A 14622-nucleotide genomic window follows, 5' to 3' on the forward strand; every position below is an offset into this window, starting at 1 on the left:
CTATGTAGAGAGCGGTTCGCGCGCTCCTGTACCTCAAACTTTAAACTCATTTATCTCGAAACTGTATTTTTAAAAACTGCTCGTGTTGTAACTCAAAAAGTTATCGACCGATTTGTTTGAAGTTTGGTGAGGCCTTTCTGTACATTACTATCGGTAGGATAAACCTAAAATTTCAGATATTTGGCGTTGATAAATTACTTTTTGGGGGTTAAAAATGTCAATAAAATAACCCTAAATTCTGACTTTGTTTTCAAAGGCTTATTTTATAATTAATTTTATACTTTTATGTTATAAAAAAAACCAATTTAATTTTTTTGTTTCAGATCGATAGATTAAGAGTAATAAAAAGAGCAGTTTGGGACCTCGCACCGTAGGCAGCCGCCAAGAAATGATCCTAAGCCGCCATTTTGGAAAAAAAAAATATTAAAAAAGGTTTTTTTTTTGTACTTTCGAAAGATTAAATAAAGCTGTGTTAAAGCTTCAAGCTGTGAGGCTTCTACGTGGATTTCCCCCCTTAAAAACTCTGTTATTATTATTTCCTGCTTATTTATGTAAGAAAAAAAAAAGTTCCTGAATAAGGAACGGGGTGTGATTTGTTCATTGCTTTCATTCGATGCCTAAATAATTATTGTTATGCTTTGCATTTGTATTTTGAATATTAAGGTAGCTTTCAATTTAGATTTTTTTATATTTTAAGGGGTTATATACAGTTAGAAGGCCGAAAAAAGCGAATTTTTCCGAACTTTTCTGATAAAACTTTTAAATTTATTAATTTAAAAATTTGTACACATTTTATGTTATCTTTTAACTGTATTTTAAGACTTAGTATTAGTAAAAATATTTATTTGGAAAGAAGCTACAGCTCATCTGCGGGAGCTCCTCACAAAAAAGACGTTTTGCGGTGACCACTATATCTCTGAACTGGATGCTCTGGAATTTAAAAACGAAACAGATGTCGTTAAAGTATTGCTAAATCTAGTAATTAATCGAAAAAATAAGCAAAATATTTTTTTTTGACAAAATGACGGGATCTCAAAAAAAAAAAAAATTGATTTTTGACCAAAGTTTCGGCCTTAAATTGTTTATAAAAAAATAAAAAAATTAATCGGTGAGAAGAAATCTTCAAATAATTAATAAAAAATATTTTTAAGAAGCTCGTGTTAAAATTTGAGACTAATCGGTTTAGCCGTTTTCGAGTTATGTTGGTCACCGACTTTGAAAACACCATTTTGAGAAAAACGCACTGCCGCTCCCGCCTTCTACTTTCAAGCACTTCACCGGAACGATATTAAATTTGCTGTGTGTAGTCTTTAGTTTTTATTTTTTTTTATTTAAAATTGTAAAAGTAATGAATTATAATCAAAGTGATTTTAAAGCTTTAGCGGCTAGGCCATCAGCTTATGTGTGTATTCTTAAATATACATATGTACATTAAAATATATGTACATTAAGAAAAATAATAAAAAAAAAAATCGATTTCTTGGAAATTCTAAGGGTATATAACCCATTAACTGTTTTTGTTGATTTAATTGATTGCATTGAATGAAAGGTCTAACTATAGTTTTTATAAATATAAATATGCATACCGACTGCAGATCGTTTTGCACTTGCCAATTATGCGTCAGTTTAATTTCGTTCCCGGCAGATGTCGCCGAAGTCAGCGTGCTTGAACATCTTTCAAAAAGCGAAGCAAAACAAAAATAAAGTTTTATTCACCTCACTGGTGAGTAGATTTGTTAATTCTGTTGTGAAGTGCGGTTGTGTTTTTGCGAGCGGCGCGTTGCGATTTCTTCGTCGCTAAATTTTTTTTGACTATCGCTTGCCGTACGCTGTTGTTGTTGCTGAGGCTTATGCGGTTTTTTAATTAATGCTGATTTTTTAAATTAAATTAATCAGCTGCTATACGCTTGCCATCAAACGAAATCAAGTGCTATCGAATGTGAGTGGAAAATGTCAGCTATACGCTGGTAAAACGTGATTTACCCACTGCTGCAAGCTGAAAAGGTGCGATGGTGCCAAAAATAAAAGGAAGAAAAGCAAATTAAGTACCAAACGGGAAGTTATTCCTGCAAATAGCAGCACAAAAAAGAATCTGCGAATTTGCAAATTTAAAAGAGTGAAAGTGCCGTAAAAAGTAAAAAGAAAATATAAGAAAAGAAAAATTCAATTTTGGTGCCGCATTCTCAATTCAATTGTGTGTTTTTTATGAATACAGCCATCGTGTTTTCGTTTGCTGATTTGCCGATCCATTTGCTTTGCGTCTGCCGGTTTGAATTCTTTTTCGCCTGTTGTTGTGTTGTTGCGTGCGTGGTCTATTTGCGCATGTGTTTGTGTTGCGATCTCATACGTACATATGTGTGTGTGTGGTGCGACGTGTGGAGCAAGTGGCATGCTGCATTGTCAGCCCATCGTTTGCTGGAGGTAGCGTGAACACAGCTGCAACGGCAGTAACCGCCAGCATCCGCAATAACAGCAGCCAAACCAAAGAGAATTTATTTAAGTGCATAATTGCCTGTGTTTTTCTCGTTTTCTGTGGTTGTCTTTACAACGGTTTAATGCCGGCTGGAGATGACGACGGTGTTGTAAGACAGTGCTATTGTGATTTGCAATTATCAACTACTTATTGGCTGTTTGAAACGCTTATAGGCGGTTATCACCGTTTTGGGCTGCTAACCACCAACCGGCTTGTTCTTCGCTCATTACATTCCGTCTGCATAGCATAGCCATATTTCCATTGGATTTTCTCAAATTCCACAAACTGATCATGCGAAGATCTGCGCTTAGTCGGAATCATTACTTTGTTTTTGGTATCCTGGTGGGATTGGCGCTGAGTTTCTACTTGCCCGAAGATGTTTGGGATCTGGTGCAACAAGAGGAATGTCCTCAAGAGATTGCTGAAAATAGTCTAATCGAGAAGTTCGGACAAGACTTTGAACCACATTTGAATTTGATAAGCAAACCTTTGGCAGCTAAGAAACCGGTAAGTGCCAATGGCAATAATGGAAAAGTTGCATTTTTACGTTTTCGGTTTGTTTTAAGGCAAAAACAATAAAACACTATTTTACGAAAAATAATAAAAAATAATAGTTAATTAAAAAACACTTATTTGTTTGGCTCCGATTTCGAGCTGATCCTGACTCTTTCAATGGTCGGCCTCCTTGCGCTTATAGAAGTTACCACCATTTATAAAGGGTGGTTAAGTTTCAAGGGCTGGTGTTGATTTTGAATAAAATACTACTTATTTAGGAAATTATTGACATTTCTCTTTATTATGATAATATTGGTATGGCTCAATTACGTATGGAACAAAATATCGGCCAAATGGCCGCCGCGGCCTCGGCGGCACACCTCCATCCGATGGTCCAAATTTTCGATGACGCTAAGGCATAATTGAGGTTCTATGCCGTTAATGATCCGAATTATCTCATCCTTTAGCTCTTGAATTGTTGCTCGCATATCGAGGTACACCCTTTCTTTCAAATAACCCCAAAAAAAAAGTCCAACGGTGTGGTTGTCGTTTAGGTGTGGTTCACATTCAACATCGGCCCTTGAAATTTAGCCACCCTTTATAAAGGGTGATCAATTTAGAGGCGGCGGCCGCCGTAGCCGAATGGGTTGGTGCGTAACTACCATTCGGAGTTCAGAGAGAGAGCGTAGGTTCGAATCTCGCTGAAACACCAAAATGAAGAAAAAGTGTTTACCAGTCGCCCCTCCGCACGCAATGGCAAACCTCTGAGTGTATTTCTGCCATGAAAAATCTCCTCATAAAAAATATTTGCCGGTCGGAGTCGGCTCAAAATTGTAGGTACCTCCATTTGTGGAACAACACCAAGACGCACGCCACAAATAGGAGGAGGAGCTCGGCCGAACACCCAGAAAGGGTGTACGCTCTATATATATATAAATTAGAGGTGTCTGATTTTAAATTCAAATAAAACAACGAAAATTCAAAATGATTGGTCAATCTTTATTATTTTTCCGTAGATGTAAGATGATTCATTTCAAATGTTGACCACACCTGCGCCGTAATTCGGCCATCCATAAACACCAATTTTGAATGACTCGCTGGAGGCTGAATAACTTTAGTAACGTTGGCTTTCAATGCCTCAATCGTAGCTGATTTATACACAAAGCAATTAGACTTTACATATCCCGATAAATAAAAGTCCAAAGGTGTGATATCACACGCTATTGGTGAACAATCCACTGGTTCGAGACGAGTCAGAAATTTCTCACTGAAACGACGGCGCAGTAAATCAATTGTGTCACGGGCTGTATGGCCAGTAGTGCCGTCTTGTTGGAACTAAATGTTGTGGAGATCATGGGCTTCAATTTCATGCATTCGGCCTCAAAAAGTCGTTCATCATGGCGCCATAGCATTCGCAATTCACTTTTAGATTGGCGTCAGCCTCGTCTTTGAAGAAATATGAGCCGCTGATTCCTCCAATGCATAGGCCGCTCCCAACGGTTGTTTTCAATGGATGCAATGGCTGTTTTTGAATGGCTTCGGGTTACTCTTCAGCCCAAATACGACAATTTTGCTTATTGATGTAGCCATTAAGGCAAAAAATGGGCCTCATCGCCATACACCATAAGTTGGCCTGAGCGCGCGATGAACACTTTTCACAGAACGTCGATTTTCGTAATGCAATTTTACGATTTGTAAACGTCGTTGAGGCGTAAGTCTTTCCATGTTGAAATGTCAACTACCGAAAAAAAATTAGGTATTTAGTTACATAGTAGTCACGCGTGATCTGTCAAAAAATCCCTATTGGAAAAATACCTCCAATTAGTTCACCATTTACAATAATCTGATCACCTTCATGATCACCCACGCGATATTTTAACCAATTTCGGCTAAATTTTTTTTATATTGGTACAAGGGGCAACGCCGTCAGGGGGAAAAATGATCAAAAATCAATGAGAATTTTTAGTCACCACTCAAACGGCAGCGCTGGAAATGATTCTCAGCATACCACCTATTGACCTTATGGCGGAAAATCTGGCAGCGAAATCCGGGAGGAGGTTGGTCGCTGCTGGAGTATTCACCTGCAGAACCTTCGGTCACAGCTCAATAGAAAAGTGGAGCTCAGGTTGCACAGACTACATGACTCCGTACTTTAATTGGGAGAGAAGGTTTCGCACTACAATTGAAGAGGAGGGATGGCTCAAAGGCATGAAGCCTGGCCATAGAACTTTTCACATTTTTGAAAATCATTCTGTTAAAGTAGGGGGGGAAAACCTGGCATTTCCGATAAGTCAGCTTAACAGCAATGAGCGAATTCTGGCGAATAAAGAGTAAGAAATAATGTATTGTTAATAATTTCAAGTTTTTAGGCACATAATGAGTGAATCGCGCGTTAATTGGCTTCATATCACTCCTCCTTTGGGCTCTACGGTGTTGCCAAAAGCAAAATACCAATGCAATTTGCGGCCGGTGCCTGTTGCTGGGAGCTCAATGGCAGTCTTGAGTTGAATAGTAGTAGCAACACAATGACAATTTTTTTATCCATATATTTTTTCCTCTGAATGCGATTAATATATGTTTTTTATTAGAACAATTGAAATCAAGGCATTAATATATTCCTTATATATTAAAAATAATACAACAAATACTTTTGTTATTGATTTTATAAACTTATTTGATGCTTTTATTTTCATTTAAACCTTATTTCAAATTGACATTTGCATTTCAAAATACTTGCATTACATATACATATACACACACACACATATGTGAACATATATTTTTTCATTCTTATTTCATTTACCTATTCAATGCTAACAGATAAACAAAAACACTTTAATACTTAATACACTTTCCTCACTCACTCACACTCGTGGACTTCACTTTTGTGTACTTTTCTAATTGACGCGGTTTTTGTTTGCCTGCCGCCATGTGCTTCGGTGCCATGCAAAAGTCATGCATCTACATACGTACGTGCATATGTGCATATGCATGAGTGCGCGTAGGTATTAGGGCGCATGCCACTTGTTCTTCGCCTTGTTTTGTTTACTTTTCTCAAATCTTTATGCTCCGTTGGTCAGTACCAGTGATCCGCTATTCTGTCATCGATGTGAGAGAGCGAGTTGACCGCGGCAATTTTCGGGTTGATGATTGTGGTATGTATGTACAAATGCTTGTATGTACAAATGCACATAAGTAAGTAAATATTCTTTGAATGTGTTGGTGTTAAACTTACATTTGTATACAAAGTACTAATGCTTCAAAGATTAATGCATATTTTTTTATTTGTAATTTTCCTCTGTCGTGATTTTACTTTATAGTAGAGTAAAAAATTTGAATCGAGTTGAGAGTCGAAAAATGAAGTGAATCTGTTGGAGCTTTTCTTTGTATTTTACTTTTCTACCATTTTTATCGGACTCTCGTGAACGCAAATAATATGCAAATATTCCAGAATAGTATTGAAATAGTAATGAGTTTAAAAAATGCTAATATTACATACATACATGCATACATATACATATGTATGTACAGAAAATGTGTACATATATATAAAAATGAATGTTTTTGTTTTTGTTGGTATGTACGAAGAAACACATGAAAACTAGTTGACGATTGAGCGCAAATTCATAGTTTAAATTTACCTTCGAGTTCACCGTTTTGCCCTCTGCATCGTAATCTACCAAAAGAGATTTAAAAATCTCATAACTCTCCTCAAGGATAAACTAAGAATGCTCACGGGAATTCTCACAAGCCATTGCAGAATGCGCAGTTATCTACGCATGATCGGGATATGGTCCACTCACTCTTGTGGTTTTTGCGACCAATCACAGGAGACTCAAATGCACTTTCTCCTTCAATGTGGCGCTATAGCGCGGAGAGGGTTGAGATATTTCGCCAATTGTAGCCAGAAGAGAGGCATATACACTCAGTTGAGCCCAGCTCTATCCTGAGTTTAATAAGATGTGTTTATTTTATTTTGATGAGTAGAGGGGATAAAAGACCATGAATTTGAAATGCAAACCACCAATAAATCTAAATCTAAACTGGCATATCAAAATTGAATGGGCTACAGAACTGCCTACCCAGAATATATTTTTTAATTCTGACCAAAAACTGTGAAAATTTGTTTTTTTTTGTAATGGCTGTATTTTAATAAAAAAAAAAAAAAATAATAAACGACTTACTCAACGTATGCCTGGCATGTAATAAAATTAATTAATTAATTAATTATTAAATGTACCCGACGTGCCACTAAGCATCCATTCACTGCCCCTCAAAGCCACTCATCTAACCCCCTTTTCCTCTAGATCCACCTTGTTGAAACAGCATGTTTCCTGGATCTAGTGTTGAACGACATAGACAACGATGACGACCACTAATGACTTCACAGTGTTTGCAGGGTTTTATAAACTGCTACAACAACAACAAAGCTAGCACTTATGCATATAAATGCCCATAGAGCACAAATTTATTGTTGTAAACCCGAATGCAAAGGCATTCAGTCATAGCCTTTCTCAACACGATTTTTTGACTTCTCCAAATGCAATTTTTTGAGTGGCGGCTCGTCTGGGGCCTTCCATTCGGCACTTTGACCCTTAGTTTCAAGTTCATGTTGGAAACACCACATTTCATCACCAGTTACAATGTTTTACAGAAAGTTCTCATCATTTCTCGCCTTTTTAATGAGATCTTTCGAATGTTGAATTCTGAGCAATTTTTGGTCCTCAGTTAGCTAGTGCGAAATGAAACGTGCACAGACCTTTCGTAAGCCCAAATGATCAGTTAAAATGCGTTAAATCGATGGTTAGGACATACTCAACTCCGATTCGATGAATTTCAACGATGATCTCGGTTCATTTTTGATAAATTTACGAACAATTTCGTTGGATTTTTCGGTGATTACTGATTTTGGGCGGCCCGTTCATTGTCATTTATGTCCTCACAACCATCTCTGAAACGTGTAAGCCACTCATGAACTCTGGCGCGAGATAGACAATCATCGCCATAAACTTTTTTCATCAATTCAAATGGTTTGGGAAACGTTTTACCGATTTTGAAACAAAGTTTGATATTAGCTCTTTGTTCGAAACTCATTTTTGTACCGATCACACAAACATACTGACACTTTAGATGCAATAACTTCGCTTTCACTGAACCGAATGTCACCAAGCTCTCACTGGAAGTCAGCTAGAGATGTAACTTCCAACGCACTAACTCATTAAAAAGATGTCGCTATCAAAAACATTTTTATGACGCCAGTCTTGTTTATTTTGGACTTCACCTTGTATAATAAAGATTGCAAATTAATGATTTTGTTTCAGTGTAATTATTCGTGATGTTCGCAATTAAATTAATTATTTTTTTAAACATTAAATATTTCTTTTTATCTGTATGGCAAAGAGTTTTAATGCATCAGGTTTTTCAATAAAGACAACAATCTTGTATTGAAATACAAACGAACACTTACGTTTTTTATGATTTGGAAATTAAAGATTTACGTTTTACGAGGTTTGGCTTTTATATTTTGTGCCTTTGCGACACTACGACACTGATGAGCTGTATTTATTTGACTTTTTTTGTTTGTCTAACTTTTATATTCGATATTTTTATAACCAACTTTGGTATTTTTAGCATAAACTTGCATATAACATTTTACTTAAGAGATTTATTGTATTTGTTCTTTTTTCAGTGAGTTGAAAAATTCATCTCGCCCAAAAGATGGAAATTACGCGTGAATATTTTTGTGCGATGATTTATTACGATTTTCGACGTAGATTAGCGGGACAGGACTGCATTGATCAACTTGAAATTTGAAAACGTCGAGCACCAGGAGATTAGGTGGCTCCTAAAACACTCAGGCTAAAAAGCCCATGTAGTTAAAGCTCTGGAAAGAGGGTAGATAGTCAAGGAGGGAAGGAGAAAAGTATCAGAGAAAGAGATAGGAAAGAATAGAGAGAAAATTAAAATTTAATTACACTAAAAATTCAAATGCAAAAAAATACAAAAACAAAGTTGTTAAAACTTAGTAACTCATCGCGCTCTTGAAAAAAATAAAAAGTTAAAATTTAAATACAAAAAAAAATATATAAATACGAAAAAAATTTAAATACAAAAAAAAATGTAAAAAAATTAAATACCAAAAAAAACATATATGAAAAAGTTTAAATACAAAAACAAATTGTTAAAACTTAGTAATTCATCGAATTAAAAATTTATTGTAAATTTAAATAAAAAAAAAACATAAAAAAATTCAACTACAAAAAAATTGTTAAAACTTAATAGTTTGTCGCACTCCTGAAACAATTAAAGACTAAAAATTTAAATACAAAAACATATGGATATAAAAAAATTTTAAATACAAAAAAACTATAAAAAATGTAAATACAAAAAAAGTTGTTAAAACATAGCAATTCATCCCGCTACTAAAAAAATAAAAAAATATACAAAAATTGAAATACAAAAAAAAAATTGTAAAAATTTAGTAGTTAAAAAATAAAAACTAAGATACAAAAAAGAAATTGTTAAAACTTAGCAATTCATCGCGCTCTTAAAAAAAAAAGTAAAAAATTTAAGTTTAAATACAAAAAACAAAAAATATAAAAAAATTTAAATACAAAAACTTATTAGTTCGTTGCATTCCTAAAACAAATAAACAAAAAAAAAATTGAAATACAAAAAAAAAATTGTTAAAACTTAGTAATTCATCGCGCTCTTAAAAAAAAATAAAAAGTTAAAATTTAAAATTTAAATACAAAAAAAATATTAAAAAATTGAAAAAAAAAAATAAAAACTGTTAAAACTTAGTAGTTCGTCGCACTCCTAAAACAATTAAAGACTAAAAATTTAAATACAAAAAATATATAAAAAAAATTTTAACACAAAAAAACTATAAAAAATTTAAATACAAAAAAAAATTGTTAAAACTTAGAAAATCGTGCCGCTGCCAAAAAAAAATTACAAAACAACTATAAAAAAAATACAACTATAAATAAAAAACATAAAAAAATTTGGCGCTCCTAAAAAAATACAAAAAAAAAAACATGTTAATCCAAAAAAAGGAAATATTAAAAAAAAAATTTAAATACAAAACAAAATCGTTAAACTTAATAATTCGTCCCGCTTCTATTATTTTGAACATTTTAACGCTCCTATTATTATTTTTTTTAATAACCATTTTATAAACGATGATAAAAATGATTTTAAGTGATGGATATATGTTTCTCGACCTTTACGCGCTCCATTGCTTGTCTGCTTGTATGCCGCAGCTCTCTAGTCAAATATGTTTGACGCATTTGCAAAAATTATAAATCTTCCGATAGAGTGATTAATTTTGTGCCATCTTGTATGTATTAATATGAGGTCTGTTCATGTAAAAATTATCCACTAACTTAACTTCCGAGAATTCGTTCTCAAAGAAAAAAATATCAAAAAAAGTGCATGAACGCAAAACCAGTAACAATTTGCGTGTTTTACGAACAGCTGATTAAATTGTTGTTGGCGGGAAAAATCACAAGAATTAAATTAAATTTTCAGTTGAGGTACCTCGTATTAAATTAAAAACAAAAAAAAATTATGCAAATAAAATGAAAAATAACGAGATTGGCATCACAAGATTTTATTTTGTCCACAATAATTTGTTCCAATTCACCAGCGCTGTCATGTGAAGAGCATTCCTTTAGCAATTGTTGTTGTAGCAATCACAGCTTTCTTCATATATTTCCTGCTTCCATGTATGTATGTACATACGTATATACATGTATGTATATGTATGTATATTGCCAAATTAATTAATAATCAAGAAGTAAAAGCATAAAAAATGAAAGATACTTCCAATGCTTTCGATTTGTATGTCGGCGCAGCAACGGTGACTGAAGGCTGTAGTTCAGAAGATACATACTTCTTTATCATTGGTCGATTCCTATTTAATGCTCGTATATGACGTCAAATAAACTTTATGAATGTTATCTAAAATATATTTACTTACATTTTATTTAAATTAAGAACTTTGACTCAATTCGCAAATTTGAATTCGTCTTTATTTTCACTTTGCGATCAGCTGTTTGTTCTCACTTGCAAATGCTTACAAGTAAACATTTATTCAGTAAAAACTTGCAACTTCCCCTCAAAATGAATTGTCATTTAGCTCTCTCAATTTCCCCTACTTTGCAAGTTTTTTGGATACATGAACACCAAAACTTGATCATTTCTAGCAATTATTACAAATTATTTGCTTCTTAAACAGACATACATACATAGATAGTTTGGGAAAAAGCACGTGGCAGATTAACATTTCACCCAACACCTCCGTCGAACCTTCAATACGGCATCACAGTTCGCATTTATCGACGCACTACTTTTCAATTGAAACGATTCATGTCGCTGATATGTGTGATAATGTGTATATTGTTGTTGTTGTTGACCTTCCGCTTATCTGTCTTATTGAACACGTCATACTTCGGTTTCCTTCTTCGCTTCATTGCAATTTCTTTTATGTGCCTAGACGTTTATATTATATTTTACATATATATTTTTTATATGCACATATGTGTGTATGTTTATGTGTATGTTTTCAGAGATGAGTGCTATGCCAATTTCCTTTTCATTTCATTTCAACTCGCCTGTTGAGCATTTTAACATTTTTAGTTTTTCTTTTAATTTTTCGCTAGCATTTTTTATCGTTTTTCAGTATTTTGAGAATATGTTTTTTCACTTTACTATTGCGTGCGATAAAGATAAATATATTCACATATGTACATATGTATGTGTGGATGTGTGTACTCGAATGTAGATATCGATATTGCAAAGGTGGGCCACTTTTGTTTTGTTCTGTGGCTCCTTCAACTCTGCGTTGAAGCTGATCGGCCAGAAAAATGTGGTCAAAGTACTTGTGTGCATATTTATCTACGTACGTACATACATACATACATTCAAATATACCCACGAGCATATGTAAAAATGTGTCTAGTGTGTAGTTGTAGTACGTCAAAGCATATTGGGAATTCATTCATTGCTCTTATCGCCGCTAGTTGGGTTGTCGACGCACCTATGCACATACATATAATATGTGCGATTAAAATTGAAAGCTTGGCAAAACTATGGATACAGGTTTAATACTTATAATAAATAATATTTTGAATTGCTTTTGCAGTTGATTTCTTTTATACAAATCCATCTAATCGCGAATAAAAATAAAATAATATTGTAAATCACTGAGAATTTATTACATGCGTTCATATGTATTTACATATATGTATACATACATACATACATATACGAGGATTAACATTGTTTCTTGGTAAAGCTATGACAATTGTCGCCACAGATGGCGTTTACACGTTTTTTACACTCGTGCGCACTCGTACACCTGGCGCACATAACGTTTGTTTGTAACAACCTAACCAAAGCGAATACATTCGTTGACGTCCGAATAAAGGCTGATTTTACGAATGTGTGAATACGTGCGAAATGAGCGAGCAGAAATCTGTTGCAGAGTACCCGGTGGCGTGCAAGTGTGCCCACTCTTTGGGCAACTATTTTAACCTAATCTTTCCTGAGGAGACGTGTCAGCCCAAGCTACTTTCACAATTTTGCTTCGGATGGTCAAACCTGGTAATCTATCATCCTTGCCGGATGGTGAGAGCAACATCTGACCACAAATTATATGGTCCACTCTCTGTGGCTTTTAAGGCCTGAACAGGTCTTCAGATGGCACCGAAGTTGGTAAACGCAGCTGAATTAAACTTCGAGTCCAGCGATAGGGTCAATGCCAGCCTTAAGAAGAAGTAATCAGCCAATGCGATAGACGAGGGGTGAAGGGTGGCAAAAACTCTAGTCATTTTGGTACGTAGAACCGTCTGCCATGGGGCTAACTTCTACTCGTAATAGCATTCGCTCATAAAACTACCGTTGTATGCAATTAAAAGATATCAAATCAATGTTTCGAGGGGGTGTAGGGGAGCGATTGACCTTTCTATTGAGCCGTCTTACTCGAAAAGAGCACATCTTGCCCTGAGCCCTTATTGCATCTAATTCCTCAATTGCTCAGTTTATTTGATCAAGTTTTTATTCGAAACAAAAAAAATCAGTTTACTGGAAGCCAACATAAATATTGCACTGACCTCAAAACCATCAATGACAAGTACCTTTAACATAGCCATTTGACCTATTTTCATGCCTAGTTAAATTTAAAATACCTTCAGCCACATACATTCATACATACATACATACACATATACATTATATTACTACATACAGGCAGTGCACTATAACTATTCAATTGTGAGATAACCATCGCTGTAAGATTTTGCTCATACATACCTATACATACATGCACATGCATACATACGAGTACATAGCTAAATATGCACCAGTCTTTTCCTTATCCCCAAACGCACTCATGCCGAGTAAATCGTTCAAATTTCATTGCTTTAAGTGTTGTGTGTCTGATTGCTTCATTTAACCTTATGTATGTATGTATGTGTGTGTGTGTGTGTGTAGGCATATATACACACATACCTATGCAGTCAACTGCTGCTAAAAGCCCTAGTCAGTGATCTCTTCGCTAACCGAGCTCTCCAAGCTGACTGTCAAAGTCCATTGTAATTTATCCGCCGTAATGTCATACATCTAACAAGTTTACTAACGAGTAGATTTAAATGAAGCGTCTTAAAGTTATAAATATGCTCGCTAGTTAGTAGATATTTATGTTTGCCATTTGTCGTTTATATTGCAAAAAGTGTATATGTACATTCATACCCTGTGTATGTACATATGAATGTGGCTTAACGTTTATAATGCCAAAAATAACAATAATAAAATGCTCATAATTCGTTTCTGCTACTTACCGTAACAAAAGTGAAATTGTACAAAAAGGGGGGGAAAATAATGCGATTATGAAAATATAAAAAACATAAAATGTATACATACATACATACATATAAATTTACATTGGCAGCTGAAGTAAAAATTTACAATGCCCACATTTTAGTTATGAACAATTAGATTTTGATGCGGCGATACTTTTTTTTTGCCTTGTTTTGGTTTTTGCAGATTGTAGACGACCCTTAAACCACACCTCAGTTTCTCCTCATACTTCTCTTATTATACAATGCCCCCACATACATACATTTGTGGCTCCGTTACCGTAACTCACGTATGCATGTTTTGCTCAAACTACCCGAACACAAGGAACGAAGTAAGTTTTTTTCCTAGTAACTGCGCGAAGCAGGGCCGTGGAGAGCATATCCGGGCCCAGGGGGAAAATTGCAAATGCGGGCCCTTTCCCATGATGTATAATTCATATAAATACGTATAATCTCGAGCCCGGGCCCCTCTGAAAACTCCGGGCCCGGGGGAAAAAGTACCCGATCCCGCCCCCCCCCTCTCGTCGGGCCTGGCGCGAAGAAAAAAGAGTGTAGGAAATTGCGAATAGGTGACCATGAAATACTGTCGCAAGGGGCAATAAAGTATTTAGGCGTAATGATTGATGCACGGCTCTGCTTTAAGCCACATTTAGAAACTGTGGGTTCCAAAGCAGCGGCAGTCAACGGTGCTCTTACAAGAATACTTCCAAACATAGGCGGACCGCAAGGCGCCAGAAGGCACCTCCTGGGAAGTGTGGTGGATTCAGTCGTCTTATATGCTGCTCCTATATG

At 35.1% G+C, this 14622-nt stretch overlaps 1 protein-coding gene across 1 annotated transcript in view; it reads left to right on the forward strand.

Annotated features, from left to right (window-relative positions):
• Positions 1-1746: 1746 nt before the first annotated feature.
• LOC128857208 (chondroitin sulfate synthase 2) overlaps positions 1747-14622 on the forward strand; it is an 87911-nt gene continuing 75035 nt past the window's right edge. Inside the window, exon 1 of the mRNA XM_054092851.1 lies at positions 1747-2980. Coding sequence (XP_053948826.1) covers positions 2765-2980 — 216 coding nt within the window. The 5' untranslated portion in view covers positions 1747-2764. The remainder of the gene's footprint in view (positions 2981-14622) is intronic.

The sequence above is a fragment of the Anastrepha ludens genome, chromosome 3 (genome assembly GCF_028408465.1).
Source record: "Anastrepha ludens isolate Willacy chromosome 3, idAnaLude1.1, whole genome shotgun sequence".
Taxonomy (NCBI): domain Eukaryota; kingdom Metazoa; phylum Arthropoda; class Insecta; order Diptera; family Tephritidae; genus Anastrepha; species Anastrepha ludens.